Source organism: Exophiala oligosperma (genome assembly GCF_000835515.1).
Source record: "Exophiala oligosperma strain CBS 72588 unplaced genomic scaffold supercont1.8, whole genome shotgun sequence".
Classification (NCBI taxonomy): domain Eukaryota; kingdom Fungi; phylum Ascomycota; class Eurotiomycetes; order Chaetothyriales; family Herpotrichiellaceae; genus Exophiala; species Exophiala oligosperma.
The window spans coordinates 250348-275625 of NW_015622825.1; the positions used below are offsets into that span (position 1 = coordinate 250348).

A 25278-nucleotide genomic window follows, 5' to 3' on the forward strand; every position below is an offset into this window, starting at 1 on the left:
TGTGTGTAGGACAGCGACCTTGTCACCGTCGTGAACATGGGATGGTAAGAAGGAAAGGTGTGTTCCGCGATGACAAACGAGGCTTGAACATTCAGCCTTACTTTACTATCACGTGAGACGCCAAATATGCAAAGGGGGGTTTAAAGAAACTTTATTTAGCGCCTGCCAAAAGTCGATCGGATTGATTCACTTTAAAATCACTTTTTGGGTTATACAAGTCTCACAAAAGATTTCTCTCGACCAGCACCAACACCAAAGATGGCTTTTGTAAAGGCCGACCTCGGCGACGCTCTGCCGCTCGTCGCCTCGGGCAAAGTGCGAGAACTGTACAATGTTGACTCGAAATCATTGCTTTTCGTGGCATCGGATAGAATATCTGCCTACGACGTTATCATGGAAAATGTGCGCTCTCTGTTGTTTACTGATTTGATCCTTGCTACTGCCAGCAGCTCACCGACTTTTTCTTTTCGCTGCTTTCTAGGGAATTCCAGACAAGGGACTCGTCCTCACGTTGATGACTGCACACTGGTTCCGCTACCTCCAGAAACAAATCCCAGACCTCAAGACACATTTCCTTTCTCTCGATCTACCCTCTGCCATCCCACAAGCCCAAGTATCGCGGCTCAAGGGCCGCAGCATGCACGTGCGGAAACTCAAGGTGTTTCCCCTGGAGGCCATCGTCAGAGGCTACATCACCGGCTCGGCGTGGTCTTCGTACAAGAAAACCGGTGAGGTGAATGGCAAGAAGATGCCCCAAGGTTTACAGGAGTCGCAAGAGTTCCCAGAGCCAATCTACACCCCAAGCACAAAAGCCGAGCTAGGCCAACACGACGAAAACATCTCGACCGAGCAAGCGGCGCAGATTGTCGGGGAGAGGTACGCGCGGCGCATCGAAGAGCTTTCACTCAAGATCTACAAGACTGCGAGAGACTATGCCAAAGAGAAGGGTATCATCATTGCGGACACGAAATTCGAGTTTGGTTTGGACGAAGAGACGGACGAGGTCGTCCTCATAGATGAGGTGCTGACCCCGGACAGCTCGAGATTCTGGTCCAAGTCCACGTACAAGATCGGCCAAGGTCAAGACAGTTTCGACAAGCAGTTCCTTCGAGACTGGTTGACCAAGAACGGCTTGAAAGGCAAGGAGGGTGTCTCCATGCCGGAGGAAGTGGTCGAGGCGACTCGTGCCAAATACCTCGAAGCGTTCCAGATCCTCGTAGGCAAGTCGTTGCAGGAGGCTGTCCAAGAACTGCAATAATTTAAAAGTCTGTGCTGTTCAGGTCGTCCATTGCCAGCCCCCCAGACAGTGTAATATTACACGTGTTTGCGTCTTCAATTCGCAATGAATATTAATCCTTCCATGAGCAGTCCTTCTGCTTTTTTTCCTTATACTCGGCTGGGCTTTTCAAATCACCTCAGGCCCGACGTGTCGTGCGTGCCAACCTTGCCAAAGTGTGGCACTCTCTCGCGGAAACCCTTCTTCTCTTGTGGCAGATTTCTCTTCTCTTCCTCCCTTTGTGCCAACTTCTCGGCCGTCACTTCGCTCAGCCTGGCACTGCCCTGGTCGCCGTGCTCCCAACCGGTCCGCCCGTCGACCTGTCCCCGCTCGTTCAGGTTGGTGGCCCACAAGGCCGCCACGCCCAGCTCGAACGGGCCCGGTCGTCTGTCGATGAGGCCGATCCCGAAACTTTTCACCTTTTGCCGCAGCATTTCCGACTGCGGTTCCGTGACGACGCCGTGGTTCGTCCTCACGAACTCGTGCAGTTTGATCCAGACCGTCTCCCACCGCGCGGGGCTGTCCGGTCCTTCCGCACCCTTGTGGTATTTCGTGTACAGCCGGTGTTGGTGTATGTCCGACTCGACGATCGAGTCGGTCTGGATGTTGACAAAGTACTTCCTCCCGTCGCTCTTGACCCTCAGCGCCAGGTACATGTAAGAGTCCACGCTCCAGAACAGCTCGCCGAACAACGTCCGCCCTCGGTCTTGGTTCCGCCAGGCCGCGTAGCCCGTCCGGTTGACGTCGGGTCTGTCGGCAGGGAGTTTTGTAGATATGTTCCCACGGAACAGTGCATGCGCAGGTGTTTTGGTGGTGGGATCAGCAGGTTTTTGGAGGAGTTCGGCCGTCGAAAATCCTCCCACCGATCGGTCGGTCATCGTCTTCAGGGTCGTGATGGTTTCGGGGTCGGCGAAGTCGAAGATGGGGTACGGCGTTACAGGTAGAGTCAATCCTTCGAGGTTGAGAGCTGTTTTACGATAGAGATCATTCCAGTCAATCTTCTTGTCTTCTCCTGCTTTTCAGCGTCCCCAGGTTTGTCTCACCAAATTTTGTAGCTCTAGCCATCTCTTTTTGAGTATTCTTCCATATACTAGGCGCACAGCGCCTTACCGATGGGATGAACATTGTGATGATCCCCGGGGGTGTTCGAGAGAGGATTCTGTTCGTCGGATCGTCTAGTCGTGTTGTACCTGAACAAGAAAATCTATGCTCCGTTGTAATTCTTGACCTCTGCAACTCTGCTGTCGACCACTACTTGCTTCATCTTTGTGAACGCATGTCGCAGCTGAGATATGTTCGGCCACAAACCCTGCTGAAAGATCAACGAATGCAGCGAAGTAGGACGTCACCGGTAGCAAACAAAATCCACCAATCAGGATTCCCGACACGGTCAAGAATACTGTACAGGCAATCCACGCGAATCGACATATTAATTACTCTGTAATATGCACAACAGCATCAACACATCAACACCGCTCCGCCAAATAAACACAAATCGGGAAACAATGCGCAAATGTCTAGTAGGATGGCTGATGTAAAAGTCAACAATCTCGACGACGACCTTCATCTGTGGATAAATTGCCGGTCCCAAAGTCTCTCATGACACCAACCACACTATGGGTCGATTTCTTACCCCTGCAAAGATCACCCTGCTAGTACTGGCTTACCTCTACACCGAGGACGACGTGGTGCCGTCTTCGGCGGCCACAAACGTTTTGAGGTTTTTACTCAAGAATGTCTTGCCGGCGGCGGACAAGGCTTCTTCTGGTACCACGTTGGCCTCCCAAGATCCCGACGAATTCTTGCCGGTATCAGTCTTTGAGTCCGAGCTGTCCTGTCATGACTCTGCCAGGCCGGGTCGGACACTGTACGACCTCCTCCTGAGACATCTATGGTCGATAAACTGCGCGCATAGTCTCGACGCGTTCATCACGAATTTGCCATGCCTTCTGGCCAAGACGAGAGAACAAATTCTTCGCGACCGTGAGCGGCGCGAACAACCACCACCACCGTCATCATCTGAAGAACCGGAGGAGAACGTCCATGGCCGCATCCTGGGAACTTCGCCACTAGGGGCTTTCATCCGGCGCTGCCACCTCGAATACATCCGTCTCCAGTTTCAAGACAGTATTGCTCTGTGGCAAGATTTCATTTCGTACCGTCTCCCAACTCGACAAGCCTTTGAAAAGAAACACCCTCTTGACTCGTCGACCTCCGGCATGGATGCCAACCTGTCAGAAATGAACATCGACTCCTCTCATCCCATCGCCCGAATCATGTACGCGCGTCTTGCCGAGGGGAGGGAAGAAGAAGAAGAGAAACCGCCTCACTATCACGGTGTCTTCAGCATTCAGGACGTCGAGAAGCTCATGGAGTTTCAAGTCGCGGAAATGCAGCGATTAGGAAGCCGCCTTCCCAAGGGGATGAAGGCCCGTCTCCAAGAGATGGGCAAGTCTGGCGCGGTGGTTCCCAAACTGGGTCACTATCTGATCTTTCTGGATTCCTGGCGTGCCGGCAACTTCTCATCTGCGCTGGACAATCTACATCGATACTTTGATTACGCCATGCAAAGTAGAGAACGAGGTTGTTATCAGTACGCCCTGTTGAACCTGGCCATCCTCCAAGCGGATTCGGGTTCCTACGCCGAAGCCCTTTCGGCCATGCAGGAGGCCATCGCCGTCGCCCGAGAGAACAAGGACGTCGCCTGCCTGAACTTTTGCATGAGTTGGGTGTACCACTTCGGCCGGTCGTTCCCGGGGGAGCGGAGGCACATTGCCACCGCCTCGGGGATCCTGGGCAACGAGGTCGAAGGGTTGGCATTCCTCAAGGCACGAGCGAGAGATGCCGAGATGTGGACCCTCCTGAGCACGTCGCTGCTGAGCGAGGCGAAGCTGGGCTTGCAGTACGGCGATAGTCTCGCCGTCGTGTTCGAGAACATCGCCAAGGCGAGTTATCTGAGCACCGTCAAGGCCGCCGATCAGAAGGCCATGGGACCGTTGATGCTCATGAGAAGCGCCGCGTACAGCCGCGCCGGCCTGACACACATGAGTTGGTGGGCCGGGCAGGCGTTTTTGCAGTCCTACGCCAAAGATGCACCTCTAGAAGACGTCCTCAAGTCCAAATGTCGCATGGCGGTGTTGCTGGTACACCGAGGACGGTACGACGAGGCCACGGAGGTGCTGAACAGTACCCCACCCGAGGTGCTGAAGGTGGTCAAGTACCAGAGATACCTCACCGTCTATGCCGGCATGTTGAAGGCGAGAAGGCTGTTGCACCGGGAAGATCTCATCGCCGCCGAGCATTTGCTTGAACGGTTGAGGGGCCAGGGTGTGCCCGAAGCCGAGATGGCATTCAATTTGTTGCTGCTCGAGATCGATCTTTTGATCCGGCAGGGCAACCTGACGAGGGCCCTGGACAAGGTCGAGGGCGTGGTAGGAAAACCCGACCGCGAAATCGGCGACATTTCGATACAGACGCAGCTGTTGAACCTGAAGGCGAGGATCCTGGCTGAAAGCGGCTTCCCACTGAAGGGGTTCTCCCTGGTCATGCGGGCATCCCAGATTGCGTTCCGAGGAAGGCTCATGCCGGCATTGTGGGAGTCGACCGGCCTCCTGGCGAACATCCTCAACGAGCTGCACGAGTTCAACGCGGCCGCCGACGTTTTGGTGTCCATCATCCCGCGGATTCTCGAGTTCCAGGACTGCCACATGGCAGCGCGGTCGTTTGGTGTCTTGGCCGACGCGAACATGGGCATGGCCGGGGCGGAAGAAGAGCAGTCCACGAGACAGAAGGAGTTCACCAGCAGAGCCGTCGAGAATATTGACCACGCATATGAGCAATTCCGACGCGTGGAGGATCTAAAGGGCCAGTTGGAGATGCTAAAGAAAAAAGCCACAATCATGCATTGGCGAGGCGATTTAGTGTTGGCAAATGATACAGCCACACAGTATCTCGAGCTAACGAAGCAGTATAGGGCTCAGCGGGTCTGATCTGGGTCATGGTCTGGGAACGAACAGTTATGCCCGTGAATGATGTAGGAACAAGGTAGATTGATCAAGCCATTTCAGTCGCAACGAACTTCGCTCTTTCTTGCTTTGAAGGACTCCATATGTACAGAATTGCCCCAGACTTCCCAACCAGCTCAAACTTGGCAACTTTGGCGTGCTTTACATTTACTGTTGCTTGTCCTTGTTGTGGTAGTTGACGTTGTCGTTCCAGAAGAGGGTCTACGCCGGCATTGTTAGCATGTGTGTTTGACCCCAAGACTCTCATTCCCTGACCTTGTCACCGTCTCCCCAGAAGAAGTTCTTCATCCGGATGTTTTGATATGGGTATTCGACACGCTCTTCCAGAGGCGGCAGGTGTTCCCAATGCTCCCAATGTTCATTCCACAGGTTCCAGGCGTTGATCGCTCCGAGGATCAGGCAAGGAGTAACGACGCTGCCAGAGTTAGTTTGTGCTTTTTGTGTGATTTTTCCCTTCCTCGGATTCATACTAGATTGCAAGTCTACGCCAGAGATCTGCATCGAATCATTAGCCTCGAAGCCCCAAATGACCGTCCAAAAGCGACACTCACCACTCGTGGCAGCAGCATGGGCCTTCACTGCAGCTCGTTCTCTGTTGAAAGCATTGTCTTGGGCTCCGACCAACTTGCTTCCCGCTTGTCCTGGAGGGCTCGGATGGGTGCTGGCGAATCGTTGTTGAAGGCTGGACCGGAGAGTCTGTCGAGGGGCAAAGGCACGCATCTGCTGCGCAAAGCGCAGGCCAACACGTTGAAAGGACATGGCGACTTGTGATGAGTGGAGAGCGACTTTGCCGTGGAAGACAACTGAGGTTGAAGTTCGTAGAGTCGTATGAGGGACGCAGTTGCAGGTTGGAGCTCAATTGCTTGGCTTGGCACCTGACGCCAGAACGTATCCTGAGTAAGTGTTTTGTAATGCGCCACGATGACCCGCCGAAAAGCGCCATATTACCGTGTAATGACATGCCATCACCTGATAAACTTCTGCGGAGCTTGGGCTCTAGCGCAGGGAATTGAGCTTCTCGTCGACTCGACTCACTTTCAATATTCTACAGTCCAGCGACCACGAGATCACTCTCCACTCCTTCAACACCTGGTACTGCAGCTGCATATCAGCTGGCTCTGGTCGGCTCGAGAATTTATACACGTTCCTCAGGAACCTTTCTCTCGCCATCATGTCAGCTACCATGTTCCGCACAACCGCCGTCCGATCGATTCCGCGTTCCTTCCAAGCTCCAGCACCACGAGCAAATGTCTACAATCACATTCTCAGGGCATCCTTGAGAACTTCTGCTCGACCTACCAAGTCCGCTCGTGTCTTGTCCCTGACCGTCGCCCGACCCTTCCACACATCCCTCGTCAAATATGAAATGAAAGGTGCAGACAAGGCCGCGAGCTGGGAGTCTTCAGCAAAGCAATTCGAGGAGAACCTGGGCAAGCAAGTGTTGAAGCCTGCGCCAGGAGCTGTCAGCGCGTCTTCCTCTACCCGGGCTGTGGCTAGTGAGACGACAGCAGAGCATGACGACGACGTAGACATGATGGAGGGCATCCGCGCCGATTTTGTGGGTTAACACCAGTGTATTGATAATGAAGTCGAGCTGATGTGAAATAGAAAACCATCAAGGAGACATTTAGCTTGGACGAGGTCCCGCGTCAAGCGCTCTACGTCGGTATGGCCGGTGTTTTACCTTACCTCGCGACTTCCCTTACCACCGTGTATTTGTCGTTCGATATTCAGTACGCAGCAACGCACGGCCAAGGCTTCTTCCTGTCTGGCGAGACCGCTGAAGCTCTGTTGCACATCATTGAGCCCATCCAGCTTGGCTATGGTGCTTCGGTAAGCCGTTATCTACTAGGTCAAGTCGCTGATAATGCATTACTGACATTCTGAAGATCATCTCCTTCCTCGGTGCCATTCACTGGGGTCTCGAATGGGCTGGCTTTGGTGGCTACAAGGGATACCCCCGTTACTCGATGGGTATCGTCGCTACCGCCGTGGCATGGCCGACTTTGCTCCTCCCAGCTGAGGTCGGTCTGATTGCCCAGTTCATGGCTTTCACCTTTTTGTACTACAACGATGCCCGAGCCGCGCACAATGGCTGGGCCCCCAAGTGGTACGGAACGTATCGATTCGTCCTGACCTTTGTCGTCGGTGCAAGTATCGTTGCGTCGTTGATTGGCCGTGGCCAAATTGCTGACCTGGTCACTCGACCACCTGGACCCGCTGACCGAATGAGGGAACTCAGAAAGAAGCAGCTGGAAGAGATTGGCCCTGAGCCCGAAGGTGCTGAGGAAGAGGAAGGCGAGGATGAGGAAGAATAGAGAGTGAAAGAAACCGTAACAGGCTGTGGGAGCGACGACTCGACTTGAAACCACTGATTCTGAAAACAGCAGGATCGGCCAATTTTATGTACATACTCCGTATCCAGGCAGGAAATCGAAATCTTCCTTTTGTTTTGAGATATATGGCCCTAACTCAAGTGCTGTGTGATCTGTGGTCTCGAGCCGTTCAGCCACATCGCCGACCTCTTCTTACAGTGACAGCTTGTCGTGGTGAGGACGAGCAATGTACGAGTAGGACAGTTCTGGGACTCCGCCACGTTCTGGCTGGACGTATGTTCTGCCGTGTTACCCCTAATTGAGAAACGGTCTTTCAAGGTCTGTCGGTATAGGCTTGCGATTTCGAACGGGAGTCTTTGTGCTTCGGTACACAAACACCGAGAAGCAGTACCAAGAAAAGAGGGAATTTCGGGTTGCTACGAGTGTTTTAGGCGAGGGCTCGGTATTGCTGCTCGTACTCGTACAAGTTTTGGTGGGTTGAGGCAACGCAATTGCATCATAGCGCGCGCGACATTGGAAAATGGTTCATTGCATCTCCCCGCACCGCCGCAGAACGGAGTGTACGAGGAGAGACGCACGAGCAAGAAGAAACGAAGGACCCTGGATCATGCATGATTGCAGTGTGGACATCCCACATCTTTCTCCAGCTGGATCTACTGTCAGGCAAACCCACCTACCGACCTAGGTTGGTAAAGAGAGATCTTGTATATTGCTCGGGTTCTGCAACATGCCAGGTTTGAATCTCCATGATCCTGCTTTGTTTCTCACTGTCTCTTCTACGAGATATACCTACCATACAATACGTCTTCGCGAAGTCCAACAGCTTCCCCCGATAGTTCCTCCATAACTGCATCAACCTGAGTACCCTCTGAAACCTCAATGGTACGTTATACATACCTTTTACCTTGCCAAGTTCGTAGCTACTAGGTCGTTCTAACAGAATGCAAAGGCAGGAAAATCCTTCGTCGGTGCCATTGACAATGGCACCACCAGTACTCGGTTCCTCATCTTCGATCAGGCTGGTAACCCTGTGGCCGAACATCAAGCCGAGTTCAAGCAGATGTACCCTCACTCTGGGTCGGTTCTCTCTTCTCCATTACAAGACATTCCGTCCTAATCTTTCGTCATAGCTGGCACGAACATGACCCTCTCGAGCTCGTTTCCTCAACCAGCGAATGTATAGACAAGGCCTGTGAAAAGTTCGAGGCAAAAGGATACTCTTTGTCCGACATGAAAGCCGTGGGAATAACCAACCAGAGAGAGACGACGTGCGTCTGGGATACCAAGACCGGTGAACCTCTGTACAACAGTATAGTCTGGACCGACACGCGCACGCATCGCATCGTGCACGAACTCAAAGCCCGCAAGGGCGCAGACCAGTTACAGCCCCTCTGCGGCTTGCCGTTGTCCACGTATCCGTCCTCGACGAAGCTTCTGTGGATGCTCCGCCACGTCGACAAGGTCAAGCAGGCCTACGAGGCAGGTCGCCTCGCATTCGGCACCGTCGACACGTGGCTCGTGTACAAGCTCAACGGCGGCCTGGACGCCAACGTCTTCGTCACCGACGCCACCAACGCGAGCCGCACCATGTGGATGAACATCCACAAGCTAGAGTACGACGACAAGCTCATCTCCTTCTTTGGCCTCGACACCAAGACGCCGAAGCTGCACCTGCCGAAGATTGTGCCCTCGTCGAGTCCCGATGCCTACGGCAAATTGGCGAGCACCAAGCTCAAGGGGACCAAGATCGCAGGTTGTCTGGGTGATCAGTCCGCCGCCCTCGTCGGTCAGAATGGGTTCGTCCCCGGCCGTGCAAAGAACACCTACGGGACTGGCTGCTTCCTGCTGTACAACGTCGGCGAAAAGCCCGTCATCAGCACGCACGGCCTGTTGGCCACGGTCGCGTACGACTTCTCACCGCAGGGGCTCAAACCTGTGTACGCGCTGGAAGGATCCATCGCCGTCGCAGGCAGTAGTGTGCAGTTCTTGCGCGACAACCTGGGCTTCTTCCCCACGGCGCCCAAGGTCGGTGAGCTGGCGCAAACCGTCGACGACAACGGCGGCGTGGTGTTCGTCACGGCGTTCAGTGGACTTTTTGCGCCGTACTGGTACGACGACGTCAAGGGCACGATCTGGGGCCTCACCAGCTACACCCAAAAGGGTCACATTGCGAGGGCGACGCTGGAGGCGACGTGTTTCCAGACGAAGGCCATCCTGGACGCCATGGAAAAGGATGCCGGGGTGAAACTGCAGGAACTCGCCGTCGATGGTGGGATGAGCAATTCGGATTTGTGTATGCAGGTGAGTACCGTCGTTGCATTTACACGTGCGCGTTGCTCTCTTGACGTTCTTGTTTTCGTACTTCTGTGGTGAGACTGAACCAGTGAGCTAATACCGGAACGATACGATCGACAGACCCAATCCGACATCATCCAAATCCCCGTCGACCGGCCAAAGATGCGAGAGACCACGGCGCTCGGGGCCGCCATCGCGGCAGGCTTCGCGGTCGGCGTGTGGAAGAACTTTGACGAACTGAAGGAGGTGAATTCCGAAGGTCGCTTCTTCTTCAAGCCCAAGATGAGCCAGGCGGCCAGTGACAAGATGTACAAACGGTGGACCAAGGCCGTGGAGATGAGCAAAGGTTGGGAAGACGACGAGGACGAAGAGGAAGAGGAGCAACCCAAGTTGTAAATTCTATTTGGATAGTCTGTGCGTCTCGTGCCGTCTGTCCATCGCCCCCCGAGTCGACACCGCTTTCCCTTGCGGTCAGATTCCAGCGCTTGCTTTGGCTGTCAAGGTGGTATGGGAAGAGGAGGAGGTAAGCCATCGGCTAGAAGCCCAGCATGTAGAATGTCTCGATCAGAGAGATTTACGCTGTATTGGGTGTAAAAGATAGCGGCGATGACGATTTTCACCATGGCCTTTTCTTCTTGCTTGCAGGTACTCTTGAACCGCCGGTGTGCTTGTGTACATGGGACACGAAAAAGGTATCCTTGAAATGGTGTACCGGACGAATGGAATCCTCACACCAGGTTTTTTATTTTGCTACCTACGACGCATGCCCATTACTGTGAATCTCTTGAGTGTGTTCCGACTCGTACTCGTCGATCCTGGCCTCCCAGTCTTTCCGCAGCGCCTCCATCTTCCTCCACGCCTCAGCGCCTTGAGACACGAAACTTTCGACATCCTCGGCCGTGGCGTCCACCGCGCCACTCTTCCTGCCCAGGCTGCCACCCCACCACGTATTCTTGAACGGTTTGCCCGTGCCGTTGATGCCCCAGCCTTCTACGTCCGTGACGCGGACGGACGACCGCCCAAACAGATCGACCGCAGAGCCCCATTTGCATGGCCCGCCGTCGCCACTCGCTTCCACAGCTTTCGCGTCGATGTCGGCTCGGGACGCGAGGATGAGCCACGTCACGGAGGCGGCGCCGAGGTAGCTTGACACGTTGGCCCAGGGGGATCCGCACCAGCGCGCCAGGTAGATTCCCAGGCGGTAAAACTCGTGGATGATCCAGTAGAGGCTGATGATCGTCGTCGTACAGATCCCCGGGTGCGCGAGAAGGAAGGTCGGTTCGGATCGTCGAGACATCCTGTTCGTCGGGGAAGAGTCCGAGGGCGACGGCGTGATGTACTCCTTGACCGACGTCGTACTGGCGGGGGGTGTCGTCGCCGTCAGGGCGAGGAGGTCGGTCAACCTCTTTGTGGATTCGTACGCCGCGCCGGACTTGAGGCCCTGGTGGTCGTCCGGGTTGTACTGGTGCGCCACGGCATCGACGGACGAAGTCCAGATGATTTTCCCGGAGGATTCAGAGGGGCATGCTCGTATCAACGGCATCAGCCAGTGGACCAGCATGTAGTGTCCGAAGGTGTTGGCACAAAAGACTTCCCCCAACACCGGCTCTTCTCTGGTCTCCCGGCTCCCCGGGCGCGGAGGAAATTGTGGTTTGGTGACGAGACCGACGAACCCTAATTTGAACGTAGGCCATGTAGTGGCTTGTCTTATCCCCGTCAGGACGGTCCAGATTGCCACTGGCCAGTTCAACCCGGACCAGCCTCCTATCCCTGCGTTGAGGACGATCGCGTCGAGGTGGGTGATGTTCGAGGATAGCAGTTTTCGGCTGAGCGCCCGCACGGAGAGGAGGGAAGTCAACTCGACGTTTTCCGGTTGGAATGTGACGCTGCGGTCGTCGGACTTCTTGTAGGATGCGTGGCGCGAGAGGTGTTTTTGGAGCGTCGTGAGGGTTTCGTCGCCTTTGAGTTGGCCGCGGGTCGTGAAGATTATGGTCAGTCTGCCTCGGATGTGTGGTGAGGTCAGAAACTCGTCGATGAGGCGGCAGCAGATTCCTAGGCCTAGGCCACTGTCGCGTACATGTTAGTATTCAGGGTGCAAGTTCTGTGTACAGAGGTGTGTCATGCATCATGAATCTTGGTGGTCGTTTTGGGAGGGGGGGGGGGGGAAGGGGTGGCATTTGCATGTCTGCATGTGGACATACCTGTTGGCTCCTGTCACCAAGACATATCTCGTTGATGCGCTCATTTGCTGGTGCTCACATACACTCGTTGGAGCGTTGCTGGAGGTGGTGGCTCCATGAATGCGGGTTTTCTTGAATCACTTGGGCCAGGCCATTGAAAGCATGTGGCTGTACTCGCGTTGTGGCGCGACTCGGATAATTTTGTTGGAATTACGTTGGCCAAGCATTTGCTCGGGTGCTCGATCGGACACTTACAAAGGCTTCAGTACGAATACGTACCTAACAACTACCAGCATACTCGGGCACACACATATACAGGTGCTGGGTAGAGATTCATGCGTAGGTCAAAACGTGTGTCGACTGGGGCGAGAGAGAGAGAGAGAGATGTTCAGAGTACGAGTGAGAGAACATTGACGAGTATCACGTAATCAACCGATCCTTTCGGCAGTCATCCCTGGCCGAAACATCTAAATAAACCTCAGAGGAACTTGTGAGCAAAAACAAAAAAAAGGACTTAATCATTACGATGTCGACAACTGGAGAAGGTATGTGATGTCGCCCGAATTCCAGGATCAACCCCCCGCCGCACGTTGGGCCACCCAAATGATATACTGTAGAGTCACGAAAATGAGAGAGGGGGCATGTGCATAACAATCCACACAGCCCCCTGCACTAGGTCGCTGCTGGCTCATCAAAACAATCGTGGGCACCTTCATTAGGCATGTGAGTTACTCGTTGTGGAAGAAAGACGTGGTGAGAGGCGACTGGGCGGACACGATGCAAGGTGAATATAAACAGCAATGGAAAAAAAGGAATGCGCAGCGGGGGGGGAATTTTGATCCTATATATACCCTGGACTAAATCGATGTTGGGCGAGGAAAACCGCGATTTTTGTCCAAATCAGGCATGTCAATTCCTTCTTATGGCAGGATGACGTCGCCCTCTAACTCGATCCCGCATCGTCGCTTTTCTAGATCGCAGCTAATATACGCGAACTTACTAGGTGCCTGGTAACTCGTCGGTGGCCTTGGTCATTTGAACATGAATCCTGAGAGAGGGCGACGAAGAGCTAAGGGATCGATATCCAATTGATGGGAGACTCTACTTCGTACGCTGACTCGCCTGGGCTCTCAATTCGCACGACATCCAGCTAGACATTTTCCACTCTCAGCAAGGTGAGTCGTCCACGGCGACTGTCCAAAAGGAGAGAAGGCCATCTCAGAGCACCAAAAAAATGCAAAGTCTACTTTCATCTGGGCAGTTTGACGAGTCCGGAAGAATTACGAGGATTTTTCGACTCATTGCATTCCAGTCAGACTTGGCTCGATTGTTGCTCCATTATGGTTGTCAGCCAGGAGTTCATTGTTCAAAGAATGTTGCCATGGCCGCTCAAGGTATGTTTTGACATCTTTGTTTGGTGACCTCGACCGGAATGGGAAGAGGCCATCCGCTCCAAGTCATCAACTCCCTGAATGTTTCACCTTTCATCTTGCCATCGCTGGATCAATGAGCAGTCGCTGCGGCTCAAGGTGAATCCCTAGATGTGGTCGACCTACACGATATAACTCTTGACCCTTTTCGAGATTACCAATCCAATCTCCGTCGCCATGAAGTCTCTCACCGGGCTGTGCTCAATCCTTTTTATCGGCGTTGTACATGCAGTGACTGTAGCGGACCTCCCGAGTTGTGCCGTAAGTAAGCTCTCCCAAAGACTATGGCCTCAAGTGACTGACTCGTGAACAGCAACACTGCCTATCAAATTCCACCTCTGTTCAGACCTCCTGCTCCGTGATAGATATCTCGTGCCTTTGTTCGAGTTCGACTTACGTGACGGCTCTATCTTGCTGTCTGTACAGCAGTTGCAATCCAGATGAACAAGCCAGTCCGTACCATGAACAGCATATCCAAAGAGGGACATGAAAATGCTAACGGTGACAGTTGCGATTCAATTCAACAAGCAAGAATGTGCTGCCGTCAACGAGACAGCTCCAGATTTTGTGGGATGCTCGCCTGCCGGGTTGAGCAGTGCTCTTGCGAGCATGAGTCTGACTACAGCACCAACAATGTCACCCAGCTCGGTGTCGTCGTCGACAGCGACCTCTTCGTCGGTCAATCCAGGCTTCAGCACAATCAGCGGTGATATCGTGACGCAGACGCTTCCTCCCTCGACCACAAAGCCAGTGACGGCGACTTTTGGCGGCAGGCCACTTTTGACAGGGAGCTGCGCCGTACCCTTTTTTGCCATAGCCACGGGGTCTGGTGGTTCTGTAACTGAATTTCCAGAAATTGGATGCTCGGGGCAACGTCCTGAGTGTTGTCCATACGACCAAGGTACCAATGCCGTGATCACCAAGTGTCCACAGGACTATTTCACCACAGCCAATGGTTGCTGTCCACTGTGAGTACCTGAGGGTTGCATGATTCGAAATTTGACTGACAAGCATAGTGGTTTCCAGGTATACTACACAGCAATCGGAGGCCAAACACCGTGTTATTCCAACCCAAGCTCAACACTTGTTCCAGTATCCACACCAACCGTGTCAGGCCTGACTGTTATAACGGACCACGTCTTCTCCGATATGTACTATTTGGTGCCGGCGGCCCCGGAAAAGCACAAGTTGCCAACTGGCGCTATTGTTGGTATCAGTGTCAACGCATGTCTTTTCGTCTCCTGTCTCTTCGGTATTTGGTATTGTGTTCGACGGGCGCGCCGAAACAAGGCTCGAAAGGCAGCTGCAGCCCGAACGACCACGTACCCGCCAGAAGAACCTACACTGCAGATGTCTAGAGCACCAACAACGCACGAACTAGATAGCCCAGAAGCCCAGCCAGGTACAGCGGATGCACTCTCACATTGGGGAAGTCTTCCCGTATCATCTTCATCACCACCAGCTTATGATCAGGAGAAGGCTAAGCTCAAGCCGAGGCCTCTCATTCCCCAGGAACTTCCAGGGAGCATGTGGATGAATGAGCATCATCCGGCCTTCTCAGGCGAAAATACCCCAACAGAGGCAACGCCGTCCTCTCCACCGACGACTCCGGGCCATAAAGCAACACCTGAGGAATCAAGATCTCCCGTCTTGTCCGCTGTCACCTCAAGATCAGGAAATGACAGCCCAGCTTTCGTGTCACCGTTGGGATCCCCGAGGCCGCCTAAAGCATCACCTTAATCCAAATCAATCGAGCTGTGTACATAGTAATGCTTGTTTTGTCACTGTGATATTGGGGACACCAGAACAGAAGAGAACATAACAGGGAAGGCGCGGGACATGAAGCTCGAATTTTTAAGGGGATGGCTAATCGCTCATGAAGAGATAGGGCATCTTCCTATGGATGTCGGACCAAGTGGTGTAGGCAAAGCCCAGTGACAGTTAATTTTCAATTTCAGCGCTGTTGACCAAGAAGTCATCGAGTTATTTATTCTACGCTTCGATAAGTTTGTCCGTAACGCCGTAACTACCGGGAGAGATAGGCGTCACGTGCTACAGATCCGCCAAGGTTTAGCCTCAGCTATGAAGATCCCGTCCTGCCGAACTTCTCGATTGATTCGCCCCCCTCACATTCGATCATATCCCTAATGCACCACAGTGACTTTCGTGATGACTGATGAAGGGGTCTCAAAGCCGAAAGAGACTCTCAGGTATCGCAAGGGTTACCATAGAAGAGCCCCCCGTGCATGTGATGAATGCAGACTGAGAAAGATCAAATGCGATGGCTCTAAGCCTTGCAAGCCTTGCACCGTGTCCCACAGCAGTAAGTCACGCCCTTTTGCCGAGAGAACAAGAACACTTTTCACGAAGGTTTTGACCATACTGACACGTTTCGCGGACAAGCTTGCTCTTATGAGTCGGGAAGAAAGCCGCGACAAACACCAACCGAGCGCATTCGAGTTTTGGAAACACGGCTGCGTAGTGTCAAGGCATCGTTGGAGATTCTCAAGTCCCAGAATTCGCCAGGACAGGCATTCGATGTGGACAAGATTCTCAAGACAGTTGATCTCTCTGTGGCGCCACCATCAGACGATGAGTCGAGCTCCGATGAGGTGGCAGATAAGGCACTGCGACTGAACAGCATGATGGGCCACTCAGGAAGAAGTTTCGCGACCGGGCCATGGCAGACGAGCTTCTATGGCCCTTATTCCGGATGCTCCTTCGTCTTACGCACACTTGAGCTCTTTCGAAAGGTAGCAGACGATAATCCCCATCCAGACGGCAGCCGCCAGGTCATCTCTGATTTGTACGAAGCTCCCATTCCAGACATAGAGTCATACACACCTGCCGAGTCGAGGACTCTGCCGAGCCAGTCAACGGCATTGGACCTCCTGGGTGTGGTGTTCATGAGATATTCGGTCTTGGTACAGTTTCTTCATGAGGCCAATTTTCGTGACATGGTCTACCGGTTCTACAACGAGTCGGCAGTTCAATTCAGTGCATCAGGCCAAACCTTTATGCCACTGTTTCATGCTGTAATGAGTCTAGGACTTCTTTATGACGTACATTCTCGCAGGCAGGATGGTTGCGAATATGCGACGTCTGAAGCGTAAGTGACGTTCCGACTATAGCACTCAAATCTTGCTGACCGGTGCCGACAGGACGAAACATTTTCTGCTTGCTCGGAGGGGGCTCGATATTAGTCATTGTGCAGACCTCATATCGCTGCAGGCCCTACTTTGCCTGACGATATTCTTGATCTCGACTTCACGGATAACAGCTGCTCACACATATCTTGGCGTGGCCAGCTCCGCAGCTACGAGACTAGGTCTGCACAAGAAGGTCGAGGAAGGTGTACCGTTGTCCGCAGCTCAGAGAGATACCCGGACGAGGGTCTTTCTCAGTCTACTCCAACTTGACCTCTACGTGAGCTTGGTGTTGGACATTCCGGGATTTATCAACCTGGATCACATCGACTCAGAGATCATGAACAAACTTCAGCCGAGCACGACCGGAAAATTACTCTATCCTTTTGACATTACTGCCGAGAGTCGAGCTCAGTTCTCAGCGTCAGCAAAGCACCTTGAGCTCCTGATATTGGCTTCTACAGGAGTGCATGACTTGTTCTACAAATGCCACAGGCAGTCTGAAAAGACCACTGATGAGTCAGAATTTACGAGCGTGGATGTCAAGATATTGAAAGACATTGAACAGAAATATCGTTTGTGGACGAATGGGCTCTCCGGTTTGCCGGCGTTTCCAGAAGACCCTGAGACTTCTGCCCGGTAAATCTGCCCGTTACTTGACCCTGGGCCCGGCTGACCTCGAGATAGCATGAAGTTTGAACTCGAAATGACTTTCTATCTTGGCCAGATGGCACTGTATCAGCCCTTCTTGCACTATCTCATCCCGATGGCACAAGGCTTGCCTACAACGAAGATACAATCTGAGCACGCCTTGGCTTGTATGAAAATAGCAGGCATAACCATCAGTCGGACAGATGTCATGTACCAACGAGGTCTCCTATGCCCTGCTTCATGGAACAGCATTTACACACTTTTTCTTGCAGTGTCATGTCTGCTGTTTCTCATTGCTACTCACCCTGGCACTTCTAGACCCAGCAACGCGTGGAAGAAGGGTGAGCGAGGTATCATGCTACTGGCTGCAATGCGTTGCGTCAACAACGGCGCAGTGAAGTGCCTGCTTATAATAAAGGTAACTTGACATGCTTGTCCGAAACGTCGTGGCAGACTCCTCTTTGTGTGGTTACCGTTATTCCGCTAACACCAACTGCCGGCAGATGCTAATTCAGCAGCTCTCGCACACTGTTCTCTTCGACGTCGACCACATTGTTGCAGCGACTGCTGGGATCTGCCCTTGCAGCGTCGCCGGCTCTCTACCTCGTGAGGCCATCAGGCGCAGTCTCTCCAAGGACATGGCAGCTACCACGCCACTGCATTCTGCAGGGTATCCGACACCAGACACCCCTCTTGAAGCACGCTCAATCCAGTCTCCCTGGAGCCTCGGACACGATCATGTCCCGACATTGTTCACAGGCAGTCATGATACCTTTTACCGCGATGCTGATTCGATTTTGGCTGAAGCCCAAGCTATGTCCATGGTAATGCCGATGGATAGCTTTGAAATTTTTGGAGGAGGCTAACTTGGTTCAACGTTGTCAACAACGTGTATCTGCCTTCAGACTGCTATCTCATCACCTCTACGAGCAATCTTACGGTGTGCAAATTGTATCGTCGTGAACTCTCCACTTCGAGGGCCTGCTTTTGTCGGAGAGAAGAGGATGTACGTAGTCGGTGCGCCTTATTAGCATGAGGCTGAATTAGTTTCAGTTGAGTCTCTGCAGCCGATCATAAGTGACACATGGTGATCCATAACCGGGCCAGAATACGCAGTAGAGTCAGGACGAGTCAGGATAAATTCGGACCTCAGGACACTCCTTTGTTATGAGTGCTCAAGGCTTATCTATCATCACCATCGGCGCCGTAAATAGTACCAGCCACCGGATTTCGATGCCCTGACCAAGATGCGGAGTTTGACGCGGCATCCTTAAAGCTAGGCGTGAGTGGGTTAGTTGGCGAGCAAGGAGCAGGGATGAGGCCAAGTTCTGGATGCTTATTCAATGAAGCACCAAGGTACGGATACCTCAGTACAAATACAGAGGTATCGAGGAGGGTCCCCTTTTATGCATCATCGCAGTGTATGCGAAGCATTAGTACCTACTTATCTGGGCGAGCAGATGCCACCTTTATCGACGATAAGGCCAAGTAAGGTACGGAGTCTGACCAAGTCAATAGAGTGGCGGGAAGTCAGCAGCCGGACGAGGTCGAGGCCCGGGGCCTTTGCTATTTAGGCGCCGAGAGGACTCGCTATTGGGCTGCTGAGGCGGGTGACAGGGGGCTCCCTTGCACCTAATGCACTCCCCTGGACTTCCTGAGGGCGGCTGAACCCCCACGTGGTATTTTGGAGAGTTATGCAGGATTGTCGCTTCTCCTTTCTCCCCAATCAACGCTACCCTGCCGCGTGTATCCCAACTTTTCCTGCTCCGGCTTATAACCTGCATTTACTCGTCGTTACCCAACCTCCGCTGCCATCGCTGCAAGGCAAGCCAGGGCTTATCATTTACTCTTTTCGACCCCCGTTCAACTCGTTACTTATCGTTCTGCAAGCGTTCACTTCGGTTACTCTCTTACTGTCCATACTACCCCAACTCAGTCTCACCAACGCAGCAGGCCTGCCGACTGAGATCACAATCAACCCGCCTCAAAGTCCGCATCGACTCCCATTTTCACTTACAGCGAGAGCCTCGCTAATGAGATATTCTTGCCCGCCATGACCTGACCGCCTCTCTTCCGTCACGGTCCTCCTACCATGTCTCTGCGCACTTTATTGTCGCGGCCTGTGACTGCTACCACCCATCGGAGACACAGCAGCATTATCGAAGATGCATCGCAGGAAGGAAGTCCAGTCGGCGGACGTGGCCGTGCTGATTCGATGCAAAGGCTTAGCCTCGGATTCACACGGTCCAATGAAGAGACATTCAATCCATTCATCACATATGAGCCGGATCAAATGTTGACTGGAAAAGAGCCTCAGCAACACGATGGCCTGTCGGCAGAACACTCTACCCTACCTAAGAGTGTAAGCACTCCGGCCGCCTTGACCTTGACGCACAAAAATCAGTCAGAGCAAGAGCAGGCGCTGAACCGTGACCTGGACGATCTCCCTTTGCCCAGACCTCAGCGATTTTCGATTCTCGGTTTCAGACATGCTTCGGACCCCCAGTTATTTACGAGGTTCAGGAAGGACGAGGACGACGTTCCACCACCGACTAATCCGAGCCGTAAGTATATTGTTTCTTTCCAACACCACAAACATCTATCTAACGTGTCCTCTGTAGCGCCACAAATCATCACTACGGCACCAACAACGCAGGAGTTCGATGAACCCGCGAAGCGCCCCAAGAGAAAACTGTTCCGAGCCCCTAGTCCCTTTCGAAAGAGCATGGCATTCAAACATGGTGTGCAGGAATCCCTCCATGAAGACGATGATGAAGAGAGGGACAATGCCCAATCAACCGCTTCAAGAGCCGGAATGTTGCAGGAAAATACCTCTTTCGAACGGTTACCTCGGCGAAAGACTGACGGCAACCCTATGGCACCTCCTCCCTACGGTGACGAGACCTCCTCGTCACTAGCAATCCCGGTGACACGATTGTCTGACTCTTCCCGCTCCGACGACAGTTCTGGCAGCCACCATGTTTACGCGAAAACCACAACTACGCATACCATCTCTACCACGACCACCTTTTTCAAACTGAAGAGACGGAAAAAGAACAAGGGCCACTTATTCCCCTTGCCCGAAAGATTCACACCTTCTGACTCGGGTCGGACGAGCACCTCTTTTGGTCGTGATGATTCTCTGAGCGAGAGGAAATCCTTGTCTCCTAGCAGGAAGTCGACCACTGCTGTGAGGTTTGACACACAATCGACGAGACAGAATTCCGCCAACCAGTCACCTACTCATTCAGCTATTGCCCTCACCAACGCCCCTTTCGGCTCGCCAGGGCCCACCATCATGCGGCAAGATTCAGCTTGGTCCACGCATTCTGGCCATTCCACTCCTTCGGTCAACTTGGGTCCTCCTCGAACGAATGGAAGAGGTAGGTCCTCTACCATGACTTCGCTAGGTCGATCAGCGGAAAAGTTGCTCGACACTGCCCAGCCTGGATCGGCCAGAACCTCGACTTCTACGAGCGGCAGAAGGAGTTTCGGGGATCTTTTGAATCTTCCGCATCGACTACGGCAAAACTCAGCTCCGCCTGTCCGACACGGTGCGGGCAATAGCCCAGGAACGCCAGGTTCGAAATCCAACTCGTTGCAGATAGCGCGAGAGGAACACGAACGTGTTTATCCCAAACGAGAGGATGGCGATACCCCTGCGAGTTATCTGGAAAAGCTCGAAGCCGCTGTTCCAAGAGGGGCGATGGCAACGGCCCTCTGCAAAGCCGCCGATGAGTTTTCTAAGACCTGTCTGCGTAAGTACATGCGTGGATTTTCGTATTTCGGCGAGTCAATCGACATGGCTATAAGAAAGATGTTGATGGAGGTGGAACTCCCGAAAGAAACCCAGCAAATCGACCGGCTCCTGGCAGGCTTTGCGGATAGGTACTATGAATGCAATCCTGGCATTTTCGTTTCGACTGATGAAGCCGCTTTCGTTGCTTTTTCGATCCTCCTTCTTCACTCCGATACCCACAACAAGAACAACAAGCGGAAAATGCAAAAGCACGATTATGTAAAGAATACTCAGCAGGGCCCTGTACAAATCTCGAGCGACATCTTGGATTGTTTTTACGACAATGTTTGCTACACTCCCTTTATCCATTTCGAGGACGAAGTTGCGATCAACACCCATCGCCTGGCCGCGGGTCCAAAGTTCAAGAAGACATTGATCAAAACGAAAAGCACGGAAAGCCTCAGGGGTCCTGTCGATCCGTACACTCTGATTCTTGACAATAAGCTGGATTCATTACGGCCACCACTGAAGGAAGTCATGGACACTGAGGATTGTTACAGCTCGACTCGCACAAGCGGAGGCCCAGAGCACAACGACATCCACAAAGCATTCGTCAATTCGGCGGTGTTGCAGATTGTTTCAGCAAGATCAAGGCCTGATGCTTTCCTCTCACAAGCTACAATTAGCAACCCTGTTGATGCTCAGGTCGGACTTGTCAGTTTCAAAGTCGCCAAGGTTGGGCTTCTATGGCGCAAAGATGTCAAAAAGAAAAAAGCCAAGCGGCCATGGCAGGAATGGGGCGCAATATTGACCGATTCCAAGCTTTACTTCTTCAAAGACATTGGTTGGGTCAAGAAGCTGATGGGTCAGTACGATGCCCACGCAAAGTCTGCGTCCAAACCTGGCCCACTCGTTTTCAAACCGCCTCTATCTTCCTTCGAGCCCGACGCTTTGATGTCAATGGATGATGCCGTGGCATTGATAGATTCCGGTTATAAGAGACACAAGAATGCTTTCACCTTCATCAAGCACGGCGGATTCGAAGAGATCTTCCTCGCCAACAGCGAGTCGGAGATGCACGATTGGATTGGTAAATTGAACTACGCCGCCACATTTCGTACGGCTGGCGTGAGGATGCGTGGGCCAGTGACTACCAATTACGAGGGACGACATCTTCTTCGCAATGACTCGGACATTACGTCTAAGAGTGCCGAGACTCCTCAGAAGGACAGGAAGCTAGATGCCCAAGCAGCTGCGTGGGAAATCATGTTTTATCGGCGACAACTTATCAATGAGAAGATTAGCGACTTTGACGAGAGGCTGGCCGTGGCACAGAAGGAACTGGACAATCTTTTGAGAAATGCTCGGCATCTGTTGATCCTCCTGCCCATTCAGCAAAAGACTCGCGAACAGCTTGTTCTTGCTGCTGGCCGTATGTCTGCAAAGTTAAAGTGGACCCGCGTCGAGCTGTGGCGTACGAAGACACACCGAGATACCCTGTGGAGAGACCTCGAGCACGAGGGAGTGACAGCATTTCCTGCTCCGAGGACTCCATCCACGATGACACCACAAAAGGCGACACCTGTAAAGACGGGCCTGCCCCACCTCGGACGAAGCACTACCGAGACCAGTCATTTAACGCTGTCTCCCATCAGTGCGACCTCCTCTCGGCCGTCAAACCTGGCCGATCGGATTAAGAATTCGGAAAATGGAAGCATTCACACGGCACCGAGCACGATCGACCTGACTAATGAGGGAAGCGTTAATCCATCTTCCACAGATCTTCCATTGACAAAGTCTGAAAGTGATCATGACTCGAAATCCCTAGTTCACCAACTCTCCATTGCTAGTTCTCGTCAAAGCCGTGAGAAAGAACAACTGGTAAAGCATTCCGAGGAGACGGAAGAGCAGGTCCTCAGAGACGCAGGATTGATCGGAGTTGAAGGAGGAGTGCCGAAACACAAACGACCCGACACGAGCGAGTCTGAGCGCGACCGAGTGGGCGCAATTGCTGCACCGGCTGAAGGGGCTAAGAACTCTAGCGTCCGTCGCAGTCTCCATCGGAGTCTGCGTGAAGGTCACCTTAGGGAAGGGGTACACCACCACCATTCTCCAAGCATACATCGTCATAAGAAGGCCAGAGATTCCGGTTCCAGTCTTGCGCCTACTGAAGATGGGACTCTCTCGCTCGCGAGTGAAAGTGGAGAGCTGAAGCGCGGCACCGGCAGTTTCATTCTACATGGGAAGAAAGCTAGTGTCATCACCATGTCTTCGGAATGGCAGAGTATGTCGCACGAAGATAGGATGAAACTGAGGGGAGCCGGACAAAATATAGACGGTATGAAGGACCATTCTCTCGCTGTTCACGACGACGATGATGACGATGCCATCGAGACCGCTAGCGCCCTCATGAGAGCCCTAGATGATCGATACGGATCCCCAATCTCGAGTCGCAAACCCAGCGTCGCCACCTCTGCTGAACACTTTGTTGATGCCGAGACAGGCGAAACAGGACGCGAAGATCTGAGAGCAGCAAGCGATGAGGAATGAAACATAAAAAGCAAAAAACAAAGCCATGTATTTCGGGCGTGGTCGACCTTTTATTTCTTCTTTTAGAAAGATTGAGCGTTACAGGTGCAAAAGTTCAGGGCAATGATAACAATGATGTTACGATTCAGAGAGACAAAATGACGACAGATACAAGACTCGGTCCCGTTCTCGGGTGTCTTGTGCATGGAGTCGGGGTTTGGGGATCAATGAGACCATGAGCGCGATATCTGTAGAGGTATTCTCCGTATTCTTCGTCACAATCGATTCATACCTTCAAACTTATCAGCGAGGTTCAGCTTTCCAGTGCCTTTGACGTCTGACTGCATAGTACGGAGTACTATCCTTGAGCTTGGCACAAGGCCACTACCAGCACTTGCGGCGACCTTCACCGCCACCATCTTCACTTGTCCTCGCCGGGGCCCAAAATGGTCGATGGGAAAATCTGCCCAAAAATAAAGACAAAAAAGTTTGGAGAGTCGAAGCCCGGACCTGGCGCTTCTCTTTTACTTATTCCGACCATGGTCACTGCCATGGACCCCTCGTACCTTGGTCAAGGGATGTTTATCCAGTGACCATGGAAACCCGCCGACTCCCAGTTTAGATCCACCAAGCTGGTTTCCAAGAATAAAGGCCCCCCCCCCTCCGAACCATTGGGCCAAAGTGGCGGTTCGACGTGGTTGAGTCTTCCATAGTGGCCATCAAGGCGTACTTTGTTGAGGAAAAAAGTTCACCGGATCAAACACGTGTAGGGATGTGATTTATACAGGTATTGCGGTGACGACTCGGGGGGGGGGGGGGGGTCCTTGATGGGTCTTAAGCCTTCACCGTTCAACGTTTCAGCGTTTAGGATTGTCGGCAAGCTTTGATATCACCTTGTGGGTGCTGTTATGGATTTTTGTTGACAGGGATAGAAATGGTCAGATCAAGTCTCATTTTGCCATTGTAACAAGACTAACTAAATGAGGTGGAGAGGATATGACCTAATCGATCTGTATCTCCTCGACCTCTGTCCCATGTCTAATGGTGATGATGCTTGACGAAGGCAACACATGCCAGAAGTAAATCTATCAATCCCATTGTTTTCGTTCCTTTTCTCCCCAATTTTGTTTGCTTCACACTCCTCCTCGAATCATCGAGGTTTTTGATCGCATGCAGATGACACAATGACTGAATTAATCAAAGACACCTTTTGTGTCTTGTTCATGCTGGAGGATCGCTGGTTGATGACAACGCCATGCTGATCCGGACGATGAGAATGTCTCGGACCACGCAGCAAAATTGTAATTGCACGCCATCATCAATCTTTGACCTTCTCTTCATGGTGGTGAACCACCAACTCCATCTGGATCAGGAGCGTCCCAGTAATTACTCTGAGCATTGTTCCACACTCCACCATATTTTTTGTTGACCCATTTGGCGAGGAAGAACAGAGAGTAGCTGTCAAGGTTGGTGGCGGTCTTGTTGTTGACAGTTCCAGGGTCCAAGTAGGCAAAGTTGTTGGCCAACATCGCTCCTTGGATGGGCTGGTATGTTCCGTACAAGGTGTCCCACTCTTGACCGATGTGAGGGTTGGGGTCAGAAGGATCAGAGTAGTTGTGGAAACCCATGATGTCAACCTGCATGTACTGGCAGATGAGTTCATCCTCGTAG

At 52.7% G+C, this 25278-nt stretch overlaps 10 protein-coding genes across 10 annotated transcripts; 7 read left to right on the forward strand and 3 right to left on the reverse strand.

Moving 5' to 3' along the window:
• Positions 1 to 219: 219 nt before the first annotated feature.
• On the forward strand, positions 220 to 1336 carry PV06_08126 (phosphoribosylaminoimidazolesuccinocarboxamide synthase). Its single transcript, XM_016409430.1, has 2 exons — positions 220 to 402; positions 482 to 1336. The coding sequence occupies exons 1-2, from the start codon at positions 259 to 261 to the stop codon at positions 1256 to 1258; spliced, it is 921 nt and encodes a 306-aa protein (XP_016259738.1). The 5' UTR covers positions 220 to 258; the 3' UTR covers positions 1259 to 1336.
• On the reverse strand, positions 370 to 3015 carry PV06_08127 (uncharacterized protein). The gene is made up of 2 exons (XM_016409431.1): positions 2320 to 3015; positions 370 to 2243 (listed from the first exon to the last, which is right to left on the reverse strand). The coding sequence occupies exons 1-2, from the start codon at positions 2399 to 2401 to the stop codon at positions 1411 to 1413; spliced, it is 915 nt and encodes a 304-aa protein (XP_016259739.1). The 5' UTR covers positions 2402 to 3015; the 3' UTR covers positions 370 to 1410.
• PV06_08128 (uncharacterized protein) lies at positions 2733 to 5343 on the forward strand. The gene has a single exon (XM_016409432.1). The coding sequence runs from the start codon at positions 2893 to 2895 to the stop codon at positions 5263 to 5265; it is 2373 nt and encodes a 790-aa protein (XP_016259740.1). The 5' UTR covers positions 2733 to 2892; the 3' UTR covers positions 5266 to 5343.
• Positions 4936 to 6465, reverse strand: PV06_08129 (uncharacterized protein). The gene is made up of 4 exons (XM_016409433.1): positions 5853 to 6465; positions 5772 to 5796; positions 5557 to 5716; positions 4936 to 5502 (listed from the first exon to the last, which is right to left on the reverse strand). Exons 1-4 carry the CDS (start codon positions 6058 to 6060, stop codon positions 5449 to 5451), a joined length of 447 nt encoding a protein of 148 aa, XP_016259741.1. The 5' UTR covers positions 6061 to 6465; the 3' UTR covers positions 4936 to 5448.
• On the forward strand, positions 6332 to 7763 carry PV06_08130 (uncharacterized protein). The gene is made up of 3 exons (XM_016409434.1): positions 6332 to 6859; positions 6910 to 7134; positions 7191 to 7763. Exons 1-3 carry the CDS (start codon positions 6473 to 6475, stop codon positions 7617 to 7619), a joined length of 1041 nt encoding a protein of 346 aa, XP_016259742.1. The 5' UTR covers positions 6332 to 6472; the 3' UTR covers positions 7620 to 7763.
• Positions 7764 to 8230: 467 nt separating this feature from the next.
• Positions 8231 to 10713, forward strand: PV06_08131 (glycerol kinase). Its single transcript, XM_016409435.1, has 4 exons — positions 8231 to 8519; positions 8587 to 8714; positions 8768 to 9938; positions 10053 to 10713. Exons 1-4 carry the CDS (start codon positions 8517 to 8519, stop codon positions 10326 to 10328), a joined length of 1578 nt encoding a protein of 525 aa, XP_016259743.1. The 5' UTR covers positions 8231 to 8516; the 3' UTR covers positions 10329 to 10713.
• Positions 9812 to 12467, reverse strand: PV06_08132 (uncharacterized protein). Its single transcript, XM_016409436.1, has 2 exons — positions 12134 to 12467; positions 9812 to 11998 (listed from the first exon to the last, which is right to left on the reverse strand). Exons 1-2 carry the CDS (start codon positions 12175 to 12177, stop codon positions 10687 to 10689), a joined length of 1356 nt encoding a protein of 451 aa, XP_016259744.1. The 5' UTR covers positions 12178 to 12467; the 3' UTR covers positions 9812 to 10686.
• Positions 12420 to 15510, forward strand: PV06_08133 (uncharacterized protein). The gene is made up of 5 exons (XM_016409437.1): positions 12420 to 13016; positions 13116 to 13803; positions 13856 to 13994; positions 14051 to 14510; positions 14559 to 15510. The coding sequence occupies exons 2-5, from the start codon at positions 13720 to 13722 to the stop codon at positions 15280 to 15282; spliced, it is 1407 nt and encodes a 468-aa protein (XP_016259745.1). The 5' UTR covers positions 12420 to 13016; positions 13116 to 13719; the 3' UTR covers positions 15283 to 15510.
• Positions 15511 to 15681: 171 nt separating this feature from the next.
• PV06_08134 (uncharacterized protein) lies at positions 15682 to 18663 on the forward strand. Its single transcript, XM_016409438.1, has 5 exons — positions 15682 to 15865; positions 15946 to 16651; positions 16704 to 17327; positions 17376 to 17757; positions 17843 to 18663. Exons 1-5 carry the CDS (start codon positions 15712 to 15714, stop codon positions 18203 to 18205), a joined length of 2229 nt encoding a protein of 742 aa, XP_016259746.1. The 5' UTR covers positions 15682 to 15711; the 3' UTR covers positions 18206 to 18663.
• A 419-nt stretch (positions 18664 to 19082) lies between these two features.
• Positions 19083 to 24043, forward strand: PV06_08135 (uncharacterized protein). The gene is made up of 2 exons (XM_016409439.1): positions 19083 to 19903; positions 19961 to 24043. The coding sequence occupies exons 1-2, from the start codon at positions 19432 to 19434 to the stop codon at positions 23626 to 23628; spliced, it is 4140 nt and encodes a 1379-aa protein (XP_016259747.1). The 5' UTR covers positions 19083 to 19431; the 3' UTR covers positions 23629 to 24043.
• The last annotated feature ends 1235 nt before the right edge of the window (positions 24044 to 25278 follow it).

Coding starts and splice junctions, on each gene's coding strand:
- PV06_08126 (XM_016409430.1), top strand. CDS start 259: ATGGCTTTTGTAAAGGCCGACCTCGGCGACGCTCTGCCGCTCGTCGCC. Junction 403..481: donor ACGACGTTATCATGGAAAAT/GTGCGCTCTCTG, acceptor GCTGCTTTCTAG/GGAATTCCAGACAAGGGACT.
- PV06_08127 (XM_016409431.1), bottom strand. CDS start 2,401: ATGTTCATCCCATCGGTAAGGCGCTGTGCGCCTAGTATATGGAAGAAT. Junction 2,244..2,319: donor GGCTAGAGCTACAAAATTTG/GTGAGACAAACC, acceptor ATCGTAAAACAG/CTCTCAACCTCGAAGGATTG.
- PV06_08128 (XM_016409432.1), top strand. CDS start 2,893: ATGGGTCGATTTCTTACCCCTGCAAAGATCACCCTGCTAGTACTGGCT.
- PV06_08129 (XM_016409433.1), bottom strand. CDS start 6,060: ATGTCCTTTCAACGTGTTGGCCTGCGCTTTGCGCAGCAGATGCGTGCC. Junction 5,797..5,852: donor CCATGCTGCTGCCACGAGTG/GTGAGTGTCGCT, acceptor GATTCGATGCAG/ATCTCTGGCGTAGACTTGCA. Junction 5,717..5,771: donor TGGCGTAGACTTGCAATCTA/GTATGAATCCGA, acceptor TAACTCTGGCAG/CGTCGTTACTCCTTGCCTGA.
- PV06_08130 (XM_016409434.1), top strand. CDS start 6,473: ATGTCAGCTACCATGTTCCGCACAACCGCCGTCCGATCGATTCCGCGT. Junction 6,860..6,909: donor AGGGCATCCGCGCCGATTTT/GTGGGTTAACAC, acceptor GATGTGAAATAG/AAAACCATCAAGGAGACATT. Junction 7,135..7,190: donor AGCTTGGCTATGGTGCTTCG/GTAAGCCGTTAT, acceptor GACATTCTGAAG/ATCATCTCCTTCCTCGGTGC.
- PV06_08131 (XM_016409435.1), top strand. Junction 8,715..8,767: donor CAGATGTACCCTCACTCTGG/GTCGGTTCTCTC, acceptor CTTTCGTCATAG/CTGGCACGAACATGACCCTC. Junction 9,939..10,052: donor ATTCGGATTTGTGTATGCAG/GTGAGTACCGTC, acceptor TACGATCGACAG/ACCCAATCCGACATCATCCA.
- PV06_08132 (XM_016409436.1), bottom strand. CDS start 12,177: ATGAGCGCATCAACGAGATATGTCTTGGTGACAGGAGCCAACAG. Junction 11,999..12,133: donor TTGGTGACAGGAGCCAACAG/GTATGTCCACAT, acceptor TGTACGCGACAG/TGGCCTAGGCCTAGGAATCT.
- PV06_08133 (XM_016409437.1), top strand. CDS start 13,720: ATGAAGTCTCTCACCGGGCTGTGCTCAATCCTTTTTATCGGCGTTGTA. Junction 13,804..13,855: donor CGGACCTCCCGAGTTGTGCC/GTAAGTAAGCTC, acceptor ACTCGTGAACAG/CAACACTGCCTATCAAATTC. Junction 13,995..14,050: donor CAATCCAGATGAACAAGCCA/GTCCGTACCATG, acceptor TAACGGTGACAG/TTGCGATTCAATTCAACAAG.
- PV06_08134 (XM_016409438.1), top strand. CDS start 15,712: ATGACTGATGAAGGGGTCTCAAAGCCGAAAGAGACTCTCAGGTATCGC. Junction 15,866..15,945: donor TTGCACCGTGTCCCACAGCA/GTAAGTCACGCC, acceptor TTCGCGGACAAG/CTTGCTCTTATGAGTCGGGA. Junction 17,758..17,842: donor AGTGCCTGCTTATAATAAAG/GTAACTTGACAT, acceptor AACTGCCGGCAG/ATGCTAATTCAGCAGCTCTC.
- PV06_08135 (XM_016409439.1), top strand. CDS start 19,432: ATGTCTCTGCGCACTTTATTGTCGCGGCCTGTGACTGCTACCACCCAT. Junction 19,904..19,960: donor ACCACCGACTAATCCGAGCC/GTAAGTATATTG, acceptor TGTCCTCTGTAG/CGCCACAAATCATCACTACG.